Raw genomic sequence first — 24066 nt, 5'->3', positions numbered from 1 at the left:
TGGTTGGATGTAAGTTGGTCTAGTGTGTGGCCAGCTTTAGGTTTAGGCTGCAGGGAAGGGGGTTAGGCACTAGGGAGGGAGGTTAGGGGGGGAAGGTTAGTTAATACTTACCTTTGGAGCTGTCGGGATCTACACTGGTGCTGGTCTTCCGGCGTCAGGATTTGATCCCTTTATGAGTATCTGGTGAGAGGATGATAGCGATACTACATATAATATATACAAAAGACAACATGCTTATGGTTTCTCCGTTTAAATGTTTTATTGTATTCCCTTTAAGCTCTGCACAAAATGAATCTCACTCTTCCAGCATTCGGTAACTTTGTTGTGTAACACATTCAAATACATTTCTTTTATTATAGTTTTTAAAGTAATTGTTTTTCCAGTCATAACCCCACACACATTTTAAATATATTCACAAATATCCAAAAATACTGCTGATTATATTTCTAGTCAAGTACCCAGAGAAAAAAATATTATTAAAAAAAATATTCCACTTTGTCTTCTGTGTCCAGAAAGGTATTGAGTTCTATACGATCAGAAGGAAGATGGAGCTTCATTGGAAATAACTATTCTCTACAGATCACATCTAACATCAACATGGAGTGAGTATAGCAGAGATACATATGATATGTCATATGTTGTATGTATTTGTATACCACATTTATGCCAGTTCAGTGATCTGCAAAGACCATAGCAGGAAACATTATAAGAAAATAAAAGGCATATTGCAGTGTTTTCTGAAATATATACAACAGTTATTTCAATGAATGTTTCACCTCGTAACTTAAAGTGCTAAACTAACTTATGCAGTCAGTGTCTATATGAAGACAACATAAACATGCGATATAGAATTTTATGACCAGAACAAAAGAAATAAAATAACTTATGGCACTAAATAAATATTATAATATAGTGTAGGAAAAGTACCTCGATTGGACATAGGTAAAAAATCATGAGTATAAAATGCTGCTATAAGTTACCATCCCAGAAATGCCCCTGTCAATATGCCTATATTAATGCTTTACTAGCATGTGTTTTAGTACATTGGAGCACTATGTAGCTGGTACCAGCTTTTTTTCAAAAAATGTTTATTTTCTTATTAGTGATGATGATAAATAATTTTGTATTTTGTGCTCTATATAAATAATACATTTTCTGGAAGAAAGATGGGTAATGGAGTCTATCCAACATACAAATGTCTCCTAGCACTGGTTTCTAATCACAAAACTATTAGCAGGTTCAGAAATATCTGTAAATAGCAGTTGACTTTAATTCCTCTTGTTAAACCATTTAGATATTTGGTTAATAGCCATCTACTAACCTGATTAGTAACACAAGCAGATAAAACAGCTTGTGACAAACCATGAAGAAATATAATTTTAAGCAAAGACAACATTATACAAATTGTATGAATTGGAATAAAAAACAAATGTATGAAAAATGTGTCATTTAGGCCTGGTATAAAAGCACACTTCTCTGTTGTGTAGTGAATACTCGGTGTGTTATGTACGCGTTTGCAACTGTTTTCGTAATAGTAAATCCCTTTTGAAGTCTAGCTGAGAAAAACAAATGTTGGATTATCTTCTAATGTTAAAAAACAGAAATGGAATAAAGAAAATAGTAAATAGGACGGCAGCTTTGTTAACAGCAGAGACAGACAGCAATGCTTTGGTTGACAAATGGAGATTGTCCAATGAAGCTCAATGTAGTAAATGCCTATCCAGTAGGATGTTGCTAATTAAATATCCATGGTTGGGAAGATAAATGCATGGTATTTGTAAAGCGATGAGCCTCTGTCCGGCTCACTCTATAGCAAGCATACCCAGTATGCTAAACATTGGAGCCTTCTGAAACCAAGTTTCCATACTAATAAAATAAAAACTGGTTGAAGACCAGAGATGGGAAAGGGCCATCTGTACTTCTGTGGCAAAGAACCACCCAATATTCTGTTCATTCTCCATCTTCTCTCATTTCAACAATGTCTGTTAACTCCTCACTCTGAGGCATGTCAGTCATCGCTGAATCTTCTCCTTCCACCGCAGCCTCCGTCTCATTTTTCTTCTTTTTCTAGGGTGACAAATGGAAAGAGTAAGACGTAACCGTCACAAAGCAAGCAGATGGCTGGAAAAAGAATACACACGTCAGGACGATCTAATTATATATAGAGCATGGAAATACTTAATCAATGTTAAAAGATAGGATGTTGTATAGTTTAGATTATAATTATACAAAACACTGAAAACCAATTTTCAAGTTCAAATAACTTCATACAAACGTAAAGAAGCTGAACAGAATAAATGTAAGTTTCTTTAGAATAGAAGTGTTTTGTGTTAAGCTGTACATAGGTTAATAGTTTTTCCTCTTTAAATGTTTATTTTACCGATCTGTCAAATGCTGTAAGTATAACATAATACAAGCAGGTCACTGGATCCGTGCAGACCCAATAGCGGTAGCTATCAGTGCTGGATAGTGCTTACATGACAAGTTTGGCTGGTGTCTCCTACAAAGATACTATCTATAAAGTAAATTGCGACACACAATGAAGCAACCACTTTGTCAGCTGACATTTATGAGTATTATTCCTAATTTTACTAGGAACCATTAACTTATGAATATAAGACAGGACTCAATAATATTAGTAAGGCAGTGCACCTGAGCTAACTCTCCTTAAGTTCATAAAAATGACACAGTCATGAGTATAGGTCAGTGTTAGATCACTCGTCACTGGTGGGGGAGATTACCAACTTGGCCAAACTAACATTAAGGGGTATATTTACTAAAGTGAGAGTTTACAGAAGTGCCCATAGCAACCAATCAAATTCTAGCTATTATTTTCTAGAAGGTGCTAGTTAAATGTTAAGTAGAATCTGAATGGTTGCTATGGGCAACATCTCCATTTCTAAAAACTCTCACTTTAGTAAATATACCCCTAAGAGGTAGATTTACTAAAGCTTCTAAAAATGAACAGTGGAGATGTTGCCCATAGCAACCAATCAGATTTTAGCTATCATTTCTCCATTGCATTCTAGAAAATGATGGACACAAATCTGATTGGTTGCTATGGGCAACACCTCCACTTGTCTGTTTTATATGCTTAAGTAAACCTACGCCAAAGAATCTCAGTATTTGAATTGCACTACAGAGGTAGGTTAGCAGTGCAGGACAACTTTTTCTCATATTGGCTTTTTTGTTCCTGCTGCACACTGCCTTCTACATTACTTTGCTCACCATTATTGATTCTGTTCATTACATTTCATTACTAGTTTAGCAGAGGTGCACCCTTTCCTTTTCTGCATACTGATCCAGTCCTCCATGTTTGTAGAAAAGGTCCACTTTTCCTAGTCTTGTTCTGTGTGCACAGTATGTGCTGGCAAACCCAGGCTCATGAGAAAGCTGCTACCTAACAACATGCATGCATCCTATTAAAGTCCATTTTTTGTTTGCATATCAGTATAGAAATATGGTTTAGCTACCCAGCATGGTAGCCCGGGTCAGGACAGCCATTGTACTAAACAGCTTGGAGACAGAGGGCCTGATTCAGAGGTGCATGCAATGCCGGTGTTCAGGCAGTTCAGCAAATATTTGCTACTGCGCATGCGTGATAAGTCCTGAAAACCCTACAACACGTGTTACACAAAGAGTACACTCACTGCTTCTATTGTGATCGGGAGAGAATGCATCAGATACGGAGCAGAAGAGTGATGGGCATTCCTGGTGGTGACTTTGAGGTGGCCTGAAATGAATGTAAAAACTATACGTTCCATGGGCGTGTTATGTTTGTGTCACAGGCGTGTCAGTGAAAGCAACTGTGTTCTCAGACTCAGAGCCGCAGACACAGAGGCCATGTTCAGATGGAGATACTGCACCTGCTACAGGGCTGGTGCAAGTTTCATAGGTGGGGTGTCAGGAATCACCGGCTGTATTACAGTGTGCACAGATGCGTTTCAGTGCTTGCACATGGCGGATACTACACCTGGGGAAGGCTGATACTAGCATTTACATATTATCGCCAGAGCGACTCCGCACACAGACGCAGCCACGTGCACCTCTGAATCTGGCCCAGAGCAGTTACATTTGTGTTTGCAACAAGACACCAGCAATACACAATATATTTAAGCTCTAAATCAATATAAGAAACATTATGATGCCACAAAAGAATTACAGTTAGAGAGGATTTAATATTTTGCTGTCTGAGGACTTTATTGATTAACAAGAGTTCATGTTTTACCTGTTTTCGGTATACATAGCAAGATGCAATAGCAACCATTGTTGATTCTCCTACAAAGCCTGCAAGGAGGGATCCTACTCCTAATGTGGCTCCATGGACCCTGCATTTAAGAAACAGGCACAATGCACATGTATCAAGAAATAAAATAAGCATAGTATATGTATATCACAGTTTGTACAAACCCTTTTTATGGAGGCAGACCTTTTGTGAATTGTGACAAAACTATATATCTATATTATATTGCAGCCTATGAATTATAAAGCACAATTAACACATATTATGTTACTGGTCCCTACTGTGTCTACATTGTGTCTATCTGTATTAGCCCGGTATATTGGTGAGCCATATGTATTGCGATAATCCTTGGAAAACAGAAATTTTTGGAGGTTTTACCACACGTTTGTGATTAGTACATCCCGCCCAGAGTGAGGGAGCTTCTATTGGTCTTTAGACTGCTGACCAGAACAGCATAACATGCACCCATTTGGACAAAGTCGGAAAATGTTCCTAGGCAACACTAATTTAAGTTTTAGTAGATTACTGTAAATATAATGTATCAACCTTACCAGACTGGGTTGTTCAAGAGCCAGGGCCGCAACTAGGGGGCATGCAAGGGATTTCAGGGGGTGCGGCCGCAATCATGCCGCCAGCGCCGTCTAATATGACGGTGCCCGCTCGGTCTTGCCATAGTATGAACAGTTACTGTGTGGCAGCTGGGAGTCCCAGTCTCCCAGAATGCTGGGCGTTACTTTGGCATGTGCTATAAAGGGCATTACTGTGTGGCATAATGTGTTAGAGACATTACAATGTGGCATAATGTGTTATAAGGGGTATTACTTAGCATGGCACAATGTGTAAGGGGCATTACTGTGCACAAAATCACACACCCTTTTCAGGAGCAAGAACACCCTTTTTTTTCGGGGGGGGGAGGGGTGCCAAATTACTGCCATACCCTGGGTGACAAAAATCCTAGATCCAAGAGCAAATCACAAATTAGGTCAAACACAGTCCCTCTAGTAAACTACCAACTTGTCAGCCAGACAGATGTTTGCTTATTGCAATATAATTATAAATTTGGTTAATGGTTGTCATATATTAAGTTACAGTAGTTGTAAACATCATTGTTTTGTACAATTTGTATGAATGCTGCAAGTGCTTCATTATCATAACAGTTAAATAAAGCATATGCTAAGCAAAAACTTTACACTGACATTTAAATGTAGAACATAAATGAACAAGAGCACACCAATATATGTTCTAAAACCGCAATTAAACAGAACAAAGGGGAGAATTGTTCCATAATTGCAGGACCACACACACACACACACACACATATATATATATATATATATATATATATAGTGTTCAGATTTTTTATCTACATGTTTAGCTGATGTGCTACCTTAAGTTTCCTTTATCTGCTAGTTCAGAAGTCACTCATCAAACAGAATGCAACTTTATAATTAAACATCATTCATTTGTTCTCTCAAAACCCTCCAGTCTAAATAAACCAGTGTTCATTTCTGTGTGTTCATTGTGATCCATATTGAACTGTCTTTAGTGGTTCAAGAACAATAGTCATTGTTTATTGACCACAATCTTCATATTGAAAGAGACCATTTTTAGAAAATGCAGTGTAGTAAAGCACAGTTCAAGGAGATTAACCCTCCTGCAATGTGAACTGTCTTAAGACTATCCCTTGGCTGAACTCATTTGGACCTTGAATGTCTAAAAGAACTGTGCAAAGTAGTTTTCTTTACACTGATCTCATGGCAGCATATTAATCCCGTGCCTGTGCACAGTATGGAGAAGTGTGTTCATTTTCTTTTTACTATGGCTGCTATTATAAGGTATCTTACAGTATATGCAAGATCAGACTTAAGTTCGGTACACACTTTGCAGATCACTCTGCAGATCTCAAAAAAGTACCAATCCTCAGAGCATTGTGTACCCTGTATTTTTAGCTCAGTATGTGCTTTCTTTAAGATTACTGAGAGGTCCAGCATCACAATGTTTAAGCAGAACTAAAAATCTTGATCTCTTTGAAGCTGTTATTGGCTAACACTCCTACATACACACCTATGCAACTACCGGCCAATCAGCTGATATCGTCCATTCCAATTATACATACAAAATCAGTACTATCACATACTGTAACTTTGTAACTAGAAAAGTAATTGTACCATGTTTTCCATGTTATGCAACAAGTTTCTATTTTGGCAACTGAAATTGAAAATGTAATTCTAAATAAGATATCACAGAATGATTTATTGTGTCAAAAACAATTTTGACAATTAACTTTGTATCTTTTTGTTTAGTAGCAGGCACAGAACAATGATTCCAACCAAGCTACAGCATTTTCTGATACTGTGAAAAATATAAGCATTTACAGGTTACATAATGTGATCTTTAAGTCTAAAATGTAAGACATAAGTGTTCAGTCCACATTCCACGGGAGAAAATCATTAACTTTATAGGATGTTGTGCAACTAGTGAAAGGTCATAGGATTACATAAATATAATGTATAGTACAAACTGCATAAATGTGTCCATAGATTAAAAATATGAGCACGTTTAAGTCATAGAAATAGATAAATCAAATGGTATGTAGTTGGGAAGCCGGCGGAAGTAATCCCGATGGCCGGCTTCCCGACTGCTTTATCCCGGCGAGGGTTAAATGACAGGCGTCTAAATGTAGACTCCTGTCATTTTACCGACGCCAGGAGACCGGCGCCTGGCATCCCAATCGAAGTGATGCCGGGCGCCGAGCGCGGACAGCCGCGCGGTGGGGGGAGGGTTAGGGCTCCCGGGGGGAACTTAGGGTTAGGCACCCCCCTGGGAGGTTAGGGTTAGGGAGGGTTAGGCACTCCCCCGAGGGACTTAGGTTTAGGTGGCGGGGAAGGGGGGTTAGGTTTAGGTACTTAAGAGGGGAGATTAGGGTTAGGCACCCCTAAGGAGGGTTAGGGGAGGGAATTAGGTTAGTGAATACTTACCTTAGGGACGATCAGGATTTTCACCCATGTCGGGCAGCCGGTGTCTGGATTCTAACCGCCGGACTTGCTTCCAGCGGTAAATCATACCGATTCCAATCAAATAATGCACAAAATTATATACTTTTTCATACATATTTTGATCAATTATGTTTTTAGGCTGGGATAAGGTTCTAATCTTGGAATACAGTGTTTTCTTTAAACAACATTTGTGTTTTAATCTAAAACTTTCTATTGTGTCATCTGTCCACAGCACAATCTTCTGGCTCATCCCGGTGGTCTGTAGCAAACATTAAAATGCAGCAATGTTCTTCTTAGGGAGTTGTGATTTTCACCTTGCTATCCTCCCATGCACACTATTCTTGTTCAGTGTTTGCCTGTGGTAGACAGTTATGATGTCGACATTGTAAAATTTTCAACAGGCAACGTAAATGTAAAATGATGACATTGTCAGAATGTCAACATTAGGGATAAGCTGAGGGTTAGGCTAAGGGTGGGAGGGTTAGGTTGAGGATGGGGGGTTTAGACAGTGGGGAAAGGGAAGTTAGGGTTAGGTACTAGAGGGAGCATTAGAAGTAGCAGAAAAATACCCGAAAGCCAGATGAGTCTGACTCGGAAGTGATGGTCACATGACCGCCGGGACCCGGAAGCTGCTGCAGCCACCCAAAGCATGTAAAACACCGCTGTGCCACCAGAGACGTTATTAGCATTTCCGCTAGGCTGTTTCAATGGGGCACCACGCCTTGCCCGTTTGAAGTATTTAAAATGTGCCCTTCCCTTTTGGCGCCCCCCACTGAAACAGCTGTCCAGACCCACCGGCCAAAGTGTTCTGCGGAGGGGGAAATGTTCCTGTGAAACAATCAGTGGTGATTTGGGCAAGTGAGTAGATGCCCCTTTTTCGGCTACGCGCACAACAGTGCCCAATTTTGGTAAGCACCCTGCCCCCTCCACATCCTACAAGGGACACTACGTTATGTCGACATTCTAACATGTCAACATTTACCACTGTCAACATGATTAATGTCTACATGGTCAATGTCGTCATTATGACTGTCGACATATCATACCACACCCCATGCTTTTGGAGTAATTTTGTTGGATGACCACTCTGCGATAGAATAACAATGGTACTGAATTTTCTTCTTCTGTCTAACAGTGATTTGAGGAAAGCCAAAGTCTTTAGAAATCATTCTGTAACATTTCCAGCCTGATTGGTATCAATATCTTTTTTTCTTAGGTCGTCAGGACTCCCTTTGATCAAGTCAAGGCATGCTTTCACAAATCTGTGTGGTGAAGATAGGGCTTTGGTAGTAAATATTACTGTTTATGTTTTCTACATGGGAGAGGGTCACTCTAACATACCTCATTGTCATCTCATTGATTTACACCTCTGACTCTAGGATTATCAGTGCAGTTAAGAGGATAATTAGAGATTTGCATACTTTGTATACTGTATGTAAAGTTGGAACACTTATAATTTCCTTTTGTGTGTTATTTGCTTTATTGGTTATGACTTCAATGAAGATCTGAACACATTTAAGGTCACAATAATTCTGAATTTCAGAAAAGTCTAAAGTGTTCCCTTTTTAGCACCACTGTATGGATCAAATATTTATTCATACTGATGAAAATGATTAGATATTCTCTGTAACGTGCTGCATTTTATAAATATATATATATATATATATATATATACACACACACACACAATATATAGGCACTAAATTGTTATTTTTAATAAATAAATTGTAGAATGTACAGTAAATTGTACAAGCACACTACAGTGGTATTGTAGCACAGTACACAAGGTCATGTTTTTCCATTCTGTTATGCTAATAAGGAAACTTACCCTAAGTAAGGCAAGATAATAAGACTAGAGATTAGGACGATAATTCTTAAAACAGAGCTTGGTGCCAGCACAAATGTCTTCTTGAGTGTCATCAACCAGCCAGTTAAGTGGGCCCGCACAGTGACTTAATGGAGGGAAAAAAGTATAAGGTAATACAAAAAAATATTTAACAAATAACATAACTGCTTCTGGTTGCAGGTGAAGTATGAACAACATACTGTAATGTATCTGATTTATCAACTAAAGTAAATTCCTAGCATTTGTGCATATTTATATATATATGACTACATTAGTCAGCATGGAATGCATTGTAACATAAAAGAACTCAGGTTACATTTGTCTTTTCACATAGCGCCTGCCAACCTTATTGCTTCATTCTCTATGGTCAAGGATCATGAACAATATTAAACGTTAGCAGTACATGTAAGATTAATAATCCCAGCTGCAGTAGGATACAGAAAATAAAATGCCCAATGCGACTGGCAAGTACAATATAACAAATGATGCAATTATATACAATGCACTTAATTGGGATAAATGTTATAATCACATTGGGACTGTAATCATATCAATATATAATTTGGTAGATTATTGGTATTGTAGAGCTATATCATGATGCTAGTCAACCTACCTGGCACAGGGAAGAAGGAAAATAACCTCAGAGGAACCACACACAGCTCTGCAAATGCAAAATCTACTCCAATGATATCAACCAGAATCTTCTCTGAGACGTTTGGAGTCCAGAACATCACAAAGCACAGCTGAGGGTAAAGATAGAACATAAGAACATATATGAACCAACCTGTTTGCAACACATTTGAGGATTAATATGATGTTAAAGGTTACATTCACTTCCAAATTAAGTGCTGTGTACCTGTATAGTCTTATCTGGGATTCCTTGTTCAGTGCTGAAGAATCCACTGAAAAAAGTGCTCACCCACCCAAACATGTCACCACATTGGATCTTTAAAAGATAATTACACTACTGACAGGACACTGGATGATGCAAATTGCTCCACGTGGGTAAAATATGAGATATGGTAAGAACTTACCCTTGTTATCTCTATTTCTACGAAGTCCATAGGGTTCCACAGGATACTTTGGGGTATAGGCAATAGCGGAGACATCAGGCACCACAGAGTTAAAGTTTTCAGCCTCCCAGGATGCACTGGGGTCCCTCTCCTATACCCCGCCCCCGAGCCAAGGCAAACCAGTTACGTAACAAGCCGTAGGCCGGAGGAGGAGAAGAAAGAGAGAGAAGAAAGATCTGGTACACACAAAAATCACATTCTCACCAGAAGGAGACGGAAAAACCAGTGACCAAAGCAAAGCCCATCTGCAGTACAGTACAGGTGCAACAGGGCGGGAGTCCTGTGGAAACCCTATGGACTTCGTAGAAATAGAGATAAGATGGGTAAGTTCTTACCATATCTCATATTTTCTACTTCACTGTCCATAGGGTATCCACAGGATACCTTGGGGATTTCCCAAAGCAGTATCCTTTAAGGGTGGGGACGCTCCTGTCCTGAAAGGAGAATCCGACGCCCGAAGGAAGCATCCTGAGAGGCAAAGGTGTCAAAAGCATAATACCTCACAAAAGTATGGACAGAAGACCACGTGGCAGCCTTGCACAGCTGAACAGCAGAGGCACCACTTCGAGCTGCCCACGAAGGACCCACAGACCTAGTGGAATGAGCCCTAACAGAGGATGGAACAGGAAGGCCTTCATGAATATAAGCCTCAGAAATAGCCATGTGAATCCATCCTGCCAAAGTCTGCTTAGTGGCAGGAAACCCTTCTTTCGGAAGCCATAGAGGACAAACAAGGAGTCCGACTTCCTAAAAGATTTGGTACGGTCAACATAAATCCTAAGAGCCCGTACCACATCCAAGGTGGCCTCAAGTTTCGTTAATGTGGAAACTAGATTCCACCTTCGGGAGGAAACTAGGGCGAGTGTGAAGCACCGCCCTGTCCCTATGAAAAATGAGAAAGGGAGGCCGACATGAGAGAGCCCCAATTAGGTAACCCTTCTGGCCGAAGCAATGGCCAGAAGAAATACAGTCTTAGCTGTAAGCCATTTCAAATCCACTGAGCCCAGCGGTTCAAATGGCGGTCCTTGGAGAGCCCTCAGGACCACAGCTAGATCCCAAGGAGCCACTGGTGGAACAAAGGAGGCTGAATATGAAGTACATCTTGCAGAAAGGTGCGGACATCAGGAAGAGTAGCAATCCTACGCTGAACCACACTGACAGGGCAGAAACCTGCACCTTCAGAGAAGCAAGGCGAAGACCGTGATTTAAGCCCGCTTTTTATGAAAGTCAATACCCTGGATATCCGGAACACCTGAGGATCATAGCCTCTAGGACGACACCACTCAAAGAAAGTATGCCAAACTCGATGGTAAATTCTTGCAGACGCAGTCTTCCGAGCTCTGAGCATGGTGTTAACCACAGAGCTGGAAAAACCCCTGGACCTTAAGAGGGCTGTCTCAACAGCCACACAGTCAAAGACAGGTCCGAGTAATGGCAAGGACCCTGTGACAACACGTCCGTACGTAGAGGCATCAGCATCAGAGTGTCTACGTAGAGACTCCGAAGATCTGAGAACCAGTGTCGTCCAGATAGGGCAACAAGCGGACCCCCTGCATCTGCAGGTGGGCTGCCATGACTGCCATTACTTTGGTAAACACTCGAGGCGCTCAAAGGGCAGTGCTTGAAACTGAAAATGTTGGTCGAGCACTGCAAACCTGAGGAATTGCTGGTGTGTTAAGATAATGGGGACATGCAGGTAAGCATCCTGAATGTCCAACGAAACCATGAAATCCCCAGGCTCCATCGCCAGTATAATGGAACGCAGGGTCTCCATCCTGAACCGAGGAACCCTCTAGGACTTGTTGAGGGATTTGAGGTTGAGGATGGGTCGGTAAGACCCATTGGGTTTCTACACCAGAAAAAGATTGGAATAGAAACCCATGCCCCTCTGGGAGAATGGAACTGGCACTATAAATCCAGCCTGGAGCACAGAGTGCAACACTTTCTGTAGTTCCAGGGCTTTGTTCTGATCTGATTGAAGGCCTATGGTGAAAACCTGCTGGGGGGCCTGCGCCGGAAGGAGAGGGCATACCCCCGAGAGACCACCTTGTGTACCCAAGTGTCCTTGGTAGTCAGGTACCAGCACTGGGCAAACCGAAGCAGGCGGCCTCCCACTGTGGGATCCCCCAAAGGGAGGCCCGTCCTGTCAGGCCGAAGGCTTATCGTCCGACTTGGGAGTGGGGTGTCTTGTACTCCAAGCCTGTTTCTTTGGCTTGGCAGACTTCTTGGCCCCGGACTGTCTTGAAAAGGACTGCACTTTGGACTTACCCTGGGCCCTATAGGGCCGAAAGGACGAAGTACCAGACCCTGATGGGACTGTAGCCGATGGCAGACACGCAGACTTAGCTGCTGCCAGCTTGGCCACAATTTTGTCCAGATCAGGGCCAAACAGGACCTGTCCATTAAAGGTCAAGCATTCCAATCCCTTTTTGGAATCTGTGTCCGCTTTCCAAGAGCGCAACCACAGGGCGCGGCGAGCGGCCACTGCTGCTGAGGAGATTCTGGAAGTGAGGAGACTTATATCTAAGGCTGCCTCATTAATGTACGTGGCTGAGTCTCTGAGATTGGCCACTAACTCCACCTGCTCAGCAGAAGACAGTATCCAGAGACGCCTTCAAGCTATCAGCCCAGCGCTCCATGGATCTGGCCACCCAGCACACGGCCATAGCCGGTCTGGACGCCCCTCCAGCAAGGGAATAAATGGATTTCAGGCATATTTCCACCTTGCGATCTGTAGCATCCTTTAAGGAGGAAATGGAGGGCATGGACAATGTAGCACTCCTCACTAGGCGTGTGACATGAGAATCCACTTGAGGAGGGGTTTCCCACTTAGAAAAGTAATTATCCGCAAAAGGGTATGCAAAGGCCAAGAGTTTTTGAGGCTGGAACCGCTTCCCCGGATTTTTTCACGCCTCCTCTAAATGATCCACTAACTGACCAGATAGAGGAAATACAGTGGCATCACCTCTAATATCCTTAAAGAAGGCGTATTTGGATTTAGCCACGGGGGGATCGTCATCCTCAATAACCAAGGCCGCACGGACTGCCCGTGTAAGGCCAGATATATAGACTTTAGACAGACTAACCCTCCTTAGTACGGAGGGGCTCCTGGTCTGAAAGGTCAAAAATCTCATCGTCATCAGACAACAAATCTTCCTCATCATACAGAGCCATCTGAGACACTAAAGGCCGCTTAGGAGGCCGCAATGATGACTCCCCTTGTAAAACGTCCGACAGGTGTTGCACCATACTGGACAATGAACTCACCCACGCAGGCTCCTGCGAGACCTGGGGGGGGCGAAAGTGGGAGACACTGGGCTACCACCAACTGCCTGGGGAACCCCTGCATGGGTGACAACACTAACACAGGGGGCGACTCTAGCTGGCCCACAGGGGTTGTAAGTGCCTTAGCAAAACAAGCTCATGGCGGTTCCTGCACAGGCGCAGTGACAGAAATTGGGCGTGATATAAGATAATATGCCCTACATAAACCCTCAGTGTTTCCATCACCCTCCGCTAATGATATATTACATGTGGTGCACTTTAGCTGAAGAGGAAAATCACGTTCACTCTCAGACATGATGAGTGTAACGGAGTGTATGTGACTCCCCTCACAGATAAATGCTTTTACAGTGAGGCAATGAACACCCTGCAACACCGCACCACAAGGGCTTTAGTAGAGTAAGAACAGGGATAGTAAAATGGCTGACAGTCAGGCCGCAGCGCTAGCAATAAGTCACATACAATGCAGAAACAAACCCTGCACTACCAGCACTGTGATCAACTACACAGACCAGAGCCTGGTAGGAAAAGGTATCTTTTTGTCAACTGTGGAACTTGAAATATTTCGTTCCCAACCAGAACCCCTCAAAAAGAGCACTCACCTGAGATCAGGTGTAAGCGTTCTCATAAAGGTTTCTTTGTGTGTATACAAACCTTTATGAGAACGCTTACACCTGATCTCAGGTGAGTGCTCTTTTTGAGGGGTTCTGGTTGGGAACGAAATATTTCAAGTTCCACAGTTGACAAAAAGATACCTTTATGTGAAAGCATCATATTTGTTTGGGGTGAGTCTAAGACAGTAGACTCCAGAATATTCAAAGTGTACCCGTATTTAGAAGTATGATATACTGCATATCTTCTCTTCTGTTTTAAGTGGAATCTTTGTCAAGGCGGACAATCTATATACACTTCCTGAGGATCGCGCTTCTTTGGATCACTCTATTTGTCTTTTTTGTGCGATTTTGGAGGAGTGGTGCTCCTAAGAGTGGACTAAGCTGCGGTCCTGGGGCGCAGGTTGCATTAACTAAAATCCCTTTTTTTTTTGCAGGTTAATACCTGGCTCCATGTGCAGCCAGTCCCCAGGGAGACCCCTGCCTGGGGACTTAGGACTGTGTATCGGCGGGTACCCTCCGCGGGACCCCGCCGCTTACCTGCCCCCTTGAATCCGGCCACAGTCCGGGTAATCTGGGGTCACCGCTAGCTGTGACCCCCCAGACACCCACCAGCATCCCCGGATCAGTACCAACATTCTGGTGGAGGAGTGACAGCATAGACGTCAGTACTGTCTATGCTGTGCAGCTCATCTTGTGCAGCCACAGCTGCCTTGAAGAACGTCAGGGGCCAGTACAGCCCCCCTCTGTAAATGGTGATACGACTCCAAGCCGGGCACCTACGAAACTGGTTTGCCTTGACTCGGGGGCGGAGTATAGGAGAGGGACCCCAGTGCATCCTGGGAGGCTGAAAACTTTAACTCTGTGGTGCCTGATGTCTCCGCCATCGCCTATACCCCAAGGTATCCTGTGGATACCCTATGGACCCTGAAGTAGAAAAGGCCAGTTTTTGCATGTATGGAAGTGAATATTATTGTTTAATATTTCTGTTTAACATGTAAATCACAGCTAAACTACAAGCTCCAGTTAAAGCTTATGGTAGCAAGACTTGAATTAAGATATTAGCAAAAATAATCATTTAGCATTTATACAAAACAAAAATACATAGGTTTGCATTTTGCTTTACTAGAGGACAAAAATAATAAGGTGACAATGAACTCATTGCTCTCCAACTAATAGCTGTACAATACTCATGCAAACAGGTTCTACTGTTCAGGTTCTACTATACCTGTAAAAAACTGCATCTCAAAGCTGTCTTATGACATACATTGTGTGTCTGCCTATCTAACTATCATTTCTGTGTATTTGCAAAATTTTACAGTATCCAATTTTGTATAATGTGATAAAACACATTTGTCTAACATAATCAAAGCTTTTGAAATTGAACTACCATGAAATAATTCAATAGTACTGATATTTGGTCAAGCTGCTATGAAAATAAGGGTCTCATGTGACGTAAGTACATTTGTGGTGAGTAAATTTACACATTTCTGTACTGTGAAAGCCTAACAATATGCGTCTACATTTAAATTTGTGTGTATCTTACACTTGCAGCCACTTATGGCTAGAGAGGTGCAATAGCAATGGGCAAGTGTAAGTGGAGTATAGTAAGGGCATGTACACATATGGCTAGCACACCTTCTGGAGATATGACTTAATATGATTTGGACATAATCCTGGTGTAAGCAGATCTGATGATGATGTAATCAACACCACCATCTAGCTGATTCTGATTGGCTGTTTGCGTATTGACCCCTCCAGATAGTATTTCATTCATTAGCCTTGCAGCCCTGTTGTGTCAACCTGCACTCCGCCATATGAATTTGTTATTTTTATTTGGATTACTGCTGTAAGGATTTAAAAAGTGTTAAAAAGTACATGTGGGGGTGTTTGCATTTAATTACATTTTATATAAAACATGCAACTTTAACATTTGCTAACAACATTTGTTGATAGCACTGTCATGACACTATTGTCTTATGCATATGACACATCATTAAATTATTTTTGTGGCTATTTATGTGACTTTCTGCATTTGTTACTAACTAAGCTGCATCTCTACACTACTACACGCTAAATGTATGTAAATTAATTTGTATGCCTAATGTAGACATACTGCTGTGTTATTATTTGGACATATCTTGAGTTATGTTGGAATCAAAATACACATTTACGACAGCAATATTCACGTGTACGTTTGGGGCGCAAAATGTATCAAACTCTAATTTAGGTCCTAACTACGTATCACTCATTCATTCTTCGATTAGGTTCTAATTAGTTTCATAAGTGTTAAAATGAGAAGGGAAAAAGTATTTTTGGCACTTTCCAAATGGTAAAATACATTTTCTAACTGTACATTTTTCTTCTAGATCCCAATGCTGCCACCCAATGTGGTATTGTTACTTCCACTAATAGTGGAGCAAAGAAGAAAACTAGAACGGAGGGGGTGGGGGTTTGAGCACGATAAGTTCTACACTTTCTATGTCACTCTCTCTGATCTCTCTCTTTTCTTCTCCCCATTTGAGGGCCACACAACTCTTCTCTTCAACCCAGTCCACTTCTGTTAGTCCCTGGTCCACTCCAACTACCTATCCTCTGAGAATACATCCCTTATCCTGAGTGAATTTTATATCCCTATTGACAATCCTACCGAGCTTGCAGCCACCAGACTGCTTTCCATCTCCATCATTTGGCCTCTCGCAGGCAACGTCTTCTCTCTGCCACTCTAATAGTCCCTCCCTTGATCTCGATTTCCTTCACTTATGTGTCATCTCCAACTATTCCCACTCGCCCTCCTGCTATCATTCTGCCTCTCCCCTCCTCCTGTTCCCTTCCCATGATTTAAATCCAGACTCACCAAGTGTAATATTAATGCCTCCAACATTGCCATCTTTTCTTCCTCTCTACATACAACTACTGCCCTAGCTTGCCCCAATCAGACTGTCTCCCTCTAAAACTGCTCTGGACTCTGCTGCCCTAGCTATCACTCCATAGCGATCTAAACCCAAACTGTAGATCATTTACCTGCAAACATGCTCCTGCATTGCTGAAGGAAGGGTCACTCTCACTCCAACTTCCTCCAATTCAGATTTTTTTCTTTTGTTCTACAGCTCTGTCCTCTGTCTCTAACCAATTACACTTTTAGGGCCAACTGTAATAGGGTGAGAGTTTAGAAAAGTGAGAGTTTCTGACACTTTTTAAACTTTGCTAATGTAATAGAGTCCAAAAACAAAGTAACAGAGCGAACTTGCATGTTTTTTTAGATTTAAAAAACTCTCACGATTTAAAATCTCGTTCAGATGTTTTCCCATTTTGAAGATAAAACTCAACCAATGTGAGAGTTTACTGCTAAACTCTCACATTTTCTAAACTCTCACCCTATTACATTTGGCCCATAGTCTCTTATTTCTTACCAGTCTTCCAACCCTTTTGCCTCTTTGTTATGTTCAACACCCTCCTCTACATTCCCCCCTTCTTATTTCTTTCTCTGCCAGAGACTTCGTCATCCATTTCACCTCCAAAATCTACACCATTGATCACAAAATCTCTTTCTGTCAGGCACCTCCCTCTGGTAAACCGACTATTTCACCCCATCTCCAGTGACAAGGTCCACACTCTTCTTCCCAATGTACTCGACCCCTTAATACCAAAATTTACCTCGTCTGCCATGACCTCTCCCCTTTTATCCACTCTAGCTGTTTCTCTGCATTTTATTCAGTGATTTCCCAGCACTTTGTCAAACTTAACATTTCCAAAACAGAACTCGTTTGCCCAGTGTCAGAACTGAGGAGTTTTGTGTTCCTGACTGTGATACTGGTGGTTCAGTGATGGAATCTGAGGTCAGTCATCTGGCAGGTCTTATATAGTTACTGCGCATGTTCAGTCTACTAACTAAGACTGGCAGGACTCTAGAGATATATTCAGGTTGGCAAGACTAAGGAGAAATGATCAGGTTGGCGAGACTCTGGAGATATACTCAGGTTTGCGAGACTTTGGAGATATATTCAGTTTGGCAAGACGCAAGAGAGATACTCAGGTTGGTGAGACTCAGGAGGTATACTCAGGTTGGCGAGGCTCAGGAGATAAACACAGGTTCAGAGACCCAGGCAGGCAGAAGAAGTTGACAAATACCCTAGCCAGAGGCGCGTAGTTTTAACACACTGGCGGGTTTCTCCAGGAAGCCTCGCAAGGAGATTTGGTTTTCGCTGTAAACGGTGTGCAGGTCGTGGTCCTCTGGCTGTGTCTCCCAGTAACGCTATCTGGGCCTATCCAAGAATGCTGAGGAATAAGCACCAGATCCATGGACTGGAGTAACTGGTAGTAGTTACAGTAGGAGCCGATGGAATTGGATCCAATGGTACTGGTAATCGGTCGGGAACTGATGGTGCTGGTTATCGGATAAAATCTGATTTTGTCGGTTATCGGATAGGAACGGATTATGCCGGTTATCAGATCCGAACGGATTATGCTGGTTATCAGATAGGAATTGATTATGCTGGTTATCAGATAGGAACGGATTATGCTGGTTATCGGATAGGAACTGATTATTCTGGTTATCAGTTAGGAATTGATTATGCTGGTTATCGGATAAGAAATGATTATGCTGGTTATCAGATAAGAACAGATCAGGGCTCGACAAATCCCGGGGGCCAGGTCGCCATGGCGACCAGGATTTTAGTCCTGGCGACTAACTTTTACAAGCCAGGTACTTCTAATAAAGCTAACTGTTAAAAAAAAAAAAAAAAAAAAGCTCCCCTGGAAGTGGTTACAGGCATTCATTAAGCAGAGCAGCATGTTCCCGCCCCATTCAATTATCAGCGTGGCTCTGCCTCCTCTAATCTGCTCGTGGGAAATGTAAAGCGGAGATGGAGACCATGCAGAGATTGGCATCGGAAGCCGCGGAGACCTAGGTGTGGGAATGGGTATGACGATTCCCGTCAGCGTCAGCCCGACATGAGCAGAGTTCGTAGCAGCGGAAGCCTGACAGCGCTGGAAATCCCGATCGTGGATAGGTGAGTATCTACTAACCTAACCCCCCTAACCCTCCTTAGGGGTGCCTAACCCTAATCCCCCCTCTAAGTGCCTAACCCTAACCACCCCCTTCCCCGCTGCCTAAACCTAAGTCCCCTGGGGGGGTGCCTAACCCTCCCTCCCCCTAGCCTCACCCTAACCCTCCCGGGGGGGTGCCTAACCCTAAGTCCCCCCCGGGAGCCTTAAACCTAACCCACCCCCCCGCGGCTGTCCGCTCGCGGCGCCCGGCATCACTACGATCGGGATGCCGGGCGCCGGTCTCCTGGCGTCGGGGAAATGCGGCTCTCTACATCTAGACGCCCGGCATTTCACCCTTGCCGGGAAATGACAGTCGGGAAGCCAGCTGCCGGTATTTAGGCAGTCGGCTTCCCGATTGCATACCAGGAGTGAGGCTCCGAATGTCACTGTTTATACAGCTCGCTCCATAGCCTCCTGCCCTCCGCTACGCTGCTGCCTGCATGCGCCCAGGGCTCTGCAGTCTCCGCCAGCACCAGAGATGCCATGCCCTGCAACCACAGTGGAGGCGATGAGGGAAACTCAGTTCTGGTCCGGATGAAGAGCAGCGCCAGAGGGAGAGGCAGAGACCTCTACTTTGGCATGAAGGTTGTGGGTTGTAGAGTCCAGATATCCAGGTGCTTCTTCCAACAGGGTGGATGGCTTGCTGCTGCTGGAGACAAGTTAAGCGGCCATGGGTGGTGTGGGGATCGGGGGGAAAGGCATCCAGGAGAGCTGCAGCAAGAAGCAGGGGGCAAGCATGAGCTTGTTGGGAAAGCCGCTGTCGTTATAACAGCAGCCAGTGCAGGAGGCTGCAAAACAAACTGTACAATGTGCTGGACAGACTTCGGGGCTGGGCTTCCAACTACCTCGTATACATGTGAGTAAATATATAAGTATTTACCATTTACAACATGTGTGCTCTAATATTTTTTTTTCTTAAATGTGTGCACTGATTAAAGCAGTCCTAGAAGGTTTGCCCTTGAAGGCTGCTTAGTGACCTGTGATCATCACACTGTGGACCAGGGTCCCTGTGTGCAAGTATAAGCTAGTTATAGTAGCCTCTACTAGTGTGCCTCTGCCTCAACCCTCCCCAAGTGTGCCCTGATCCCACTCCCCAAGTGTGCCTCTGCCACCATCCCACCCTAAGCGTGACTCTGATTGTCACTCCCAAGTGTGCTTCTTTTCTACCCCTTGCCCAAATTACATGTCTCATCCTATGTACTTATATTACTTATGCCACATGTGGCATAATATGAATTTGGGTTTTATTTTATGGGATAATATAAATTTGGGCTCTACTATATGGGATAATATGAATTTGGGCCCTACTTTTTGGGATATGTATTTGGGCCCTACTGTGTGGCTTATTTTGATATAGGGGCAGGAATGAGCATGTAGCAGAATCTGATGACCATTGAGGGGACATGTGTGGTGGTCTGATGGCATGTGGGGTGGTTGAGGGGCATTGATGGGGCATGTGTGGTGGTCTATACAAGTTTGGCTCCTAAACTTTTAAGCTGGCTCCTAGATTTTAAAAAAATTTGTCAAGCCGTGGAACAGATTATGCTGACTAGGACTTCCACAGCTGCAGGAGTCTGGAGTCGTAGCACAGAAGTGAGACGTGTTGTTCAAGGCACCTGCTGCTTGTCTGTGAATTCCTAATATCCCCTCCTGGTCAGTCCTGATTAGCTACCAGGATCAGATGACCACGGTAGGAAGCATGATTGATGGAAAGGAAAACTGGAGCTGAATGGTGCGTTAGATCATGTGACCACTGCTGAGACAGGGACTGGAGGATCAGCTAACTGAAAGTGTCATGGTGGCGCCAAGGTCCGGAAATGGTGGGAACATTGCGGGGTACCAGAACGAGATGAGGTACACTGGGAGCAGCAACACTGACCAGGAAATGAACAGCCAGCCTGCATAGCTGACCTGCGCAGGCCCATACACCAACAGGTAAGATCCGCAGAGCTTTATACCGATTCCTGACACCCAGTTCTCCATCAATGTTGACAATGTTATACTCAGACTTCACACCTCATTTTTGTTCTCTCCCCACATTGTCACTCTTCCAAACCTGCTGCTTCCACCTTCGCAACATTGCAGTATTAGTCACTTCCTCACCCTTATCGTCCCCAAAACTCTTATCCACTCTCTCATTATTTCTCACCTCGACTATTCAACCTTCTCCTGTCTGGCCTCCCTTCCAGCCATCCACCTCTTCCCACTTCACCCCATACGCAACACGGCTGCTAGATTGATTTTCCTATCTCCCTGTTCTGCATCCCTTCTCCGCTAATCAATACACTGATTTAATATCCCCTACATAATCAAACACATCATCCTGACCTTCAAATCCCTCAGCATGTCCTCCCTCATACATCTCCAATCTCAACTTCCATACTCATACCCACCCTTTCTTTTCTGCTAACTCCTTCCAACCCATCTCTCCACCACTCCACACTTCTGTCTCCAAGCTGCCCTACACCTATGGAACTCACTCCCACATCAGACTATACAACAGCTTCTAATGTAATTTTTTCATCAAAGTCTACCTTTCCACCTTCTATTTTTTCCTCTGCTGACCAAGTCTCCCCACTCACATCCCTTCTCCAGGTCACTCTCCCTGGTGTTAGTCCCTTCCTTTTAAATTGAAATCTGTCACAAGCAGGGCCTTCCTTCCTCTTCTGTTCTTTCCTGCCCCATACTGTCTACCCATGCATCCTTGTCCTTTACCTCCTGCATCTTTTTTTTATATCAACTATTAAGCCCTGTGTGTTGCACCTTGCATTTTTTCTTACACTTTTAAGTTTCTTTATGCTTACAGTATGTATTTTCGCCTGTTCGATCTTATTCCATGTTTATTGTATATACACTACTCTCCACTACTGTGGACTCATGAAGCACTTTATAGATAAATTACGATAATAATAATAATAATAACAGTATATTCTATATGCATTTTTCTCTATTCACCGTACAGTTACTAAATACATACTGTAATACTGCAAGTGCATACAAAAGTAAAGAGAGTTAAAAAAAATAATCCCAGCGACCAGCAGTGTGTTACCTTTCCTAGTTACATTCAGCCTCACATGACTCTCTTTCCACTTCCATCTCCCTGTGACAGTGAGCAACAACACAAAACAGAGGTTGTCAGGGTCAGTAGGTGCTGACTCCAACAGGCCTTATCAGCAGTTCTTCCACAGTGATTCAGCACTGTTCTGCTCACACACACAGCAATACATTTACCACTGTACCTGACAGGGCACAGCTGAGGTTGCCATAGGGAGGCAGAAAGATTTATTATTATTTCAAAGTTATCTGAGTAATGGGAGAGAACTAATCAGGCAACAGTTACCTAAATTTCCTACAATAAGACTATGGTTTTGCAATTTCCCTTCCTTTCTAAATGTGTTCTCTGAAAATTACGCACACCAGTATTATCACAGTGGTTAAGTTGATGCTGCTGATGGGTGAAGCAAATAAGGAAATATGATTGTCAACAATGAACTGCATCATATTAACATAACATACTTATGGCACATGTTATATACTAACCAATTCAAGTTTAATACACAGGGCTGCATGACAATGGGAGCACTGATTAGTTATACATCCTACTTTTATCATGAATTTGTGCATTATAAAGAATTATATATTTCTGCTTTATATAACAAGAATATAAAAGTTATGTGATAGTTCTGTCCAGCCTCCCTATATACAGGATACTATAACCGTACTGTAAAGTCCAGCAATAGCAGAATTCCCAGAGGATTTCAGGGACCATATAAAAGCCACAAGATAAGTACTTTCCTATAGATTTCGAAATTCTGAGGTGTCATCTAAAATTGTTATAATTTATAGTAGTGGTACAATATCCAATTATATACTATTTTTCTTCTCTTATTCTTCATTATTAACCTAACTGGCTTCACGTTCACCCTTATCCCGTCTTTATACCTGGTATATGCTTAAAATGATCTAACCTATCCCAATGGCGGAGAGGTCTTTGACCACGGGTCGCTGGTCTTCCCTGCACTTAAGCAGCGTGTCTGGAAGTGCAGAGTATTCAGGAAACAGTCAGAGTTTGAGAAATAATCTGGACAGTAACATATAGCAATTAAGTTAAACCATACATGACATACAATAAAAAGCCCAATCAGGTCAGTCTGTGTTGTGTACGGTTAAAGGGAAATTTATAATCCGTGCATTTTGATGTAAGAAGAATTACCATTATACAAATATTTGCAGAACAGCCAATACTTCTTATTCTTATTTTACCAAAAAGGAATATTCGGACAACAAAATAAACAAAGGACTATAAAACCTGTGCTCGGCAATGCAGTCTAGGCTGTACAAGTCATTTGCTAATTAGATACTGTACTTGTCTCCTTACCGTTAGGGAAAGAGCCATGCAGACAAAAGTAAAGTTCTTGATATTGCTTTTAGTCACCATATTCGAACTGTTAGACATTTTGTTGCTAGGATTAGTCTAGAAAAAGGACAATATAATTTAGTTTTATGACATATTAAAATATACATCTGTTTTACTATAAATTAGAGGTTCCCAAACGTGGTTATCAAGGCACCCCAATAGTTCAGGTTTTAGAGATATCCATGGTTGAGCACAAATTGTTAAATAAAATTGACTAAGGTACAAATTAAGTCACCTGTGGTCAACATGGATATCCTTAAAACCTGGACTGTTAGGGTGCCTTGAGGATCGAGTTTGGGATCCTCTGCTGTAAGTATTTAATAATCTCATGTTATTAAGTTAACATCTTTGGATGTAAATTTCTGTTTCTGATCCTACAAGGCATGCCAAGTGAAAGAGTTAAAACAAACTTATGAAATGTGTATAGTACTAAACATTAAGAGATATTTACTATTCATGAAAATCAGCTGGAGGCTGCAAAGTTACTCTGAACAGAGTACGCCAGAAGAATCCAGTTCTTAAAAGTACATGATCACAAAATTAAAGAGA

At 42.5% G+C, this 24066-nt stretch overlaps 1 protein-coding gene across 1 annotated transcript in view; it reads right to left on the bottom strand.

The window, feature by feature from the left end:
• Positions 1-249: 249 nt before the first annotated feature.
• Positions 250-24066, bottom strand: part of ANKH (ANKH inorganic pyrophosphate transport regulator) — a 140768-nt gene continuing 116951 nt past the window's right edge. Inside the window, exons 8-12 of the mRNA XM_088468258.1 lie at positions 23479-23574; positions 9699-9828; positions 9068-9191; positions 4229-4328; positions 250-2067 (exon numbers count right to left, since the gene is read on the bottom strand). Of these exons, the coding sequence (XP_088324384.1) occupies positions 1951-2067; positions 4229-4328; positions 9068-9191; positions 9699-9828; positions 23479-23574 (567 nt within the window). The 3' untranslated portion in view covers positions 250-1950. The remainder of the gene's footprint in view (positions 2068-4228; positions 4329-9067; positions 9192-9698; positions 9829-23478; positions 23575-24066) is intronic.

This window comes from Taudactylus pleione, unplaced genomic scaffold (genome assembly GCF_031769625.1).
Source record: "Taudactylus pleione unplaced genomic scaffold, aTauple2 ptg000083l, whole genome shotgun sequence".
Taxonomy (NCBI): Eukaryota; Metazoa; Chordata; class Amphibia; order Anura; family Myobatrachidae; genus Taudactylus; species Taudactylus pleione.
This window is presented reverse-complemented; position numbering and strand designations above follow the sequence as displayed.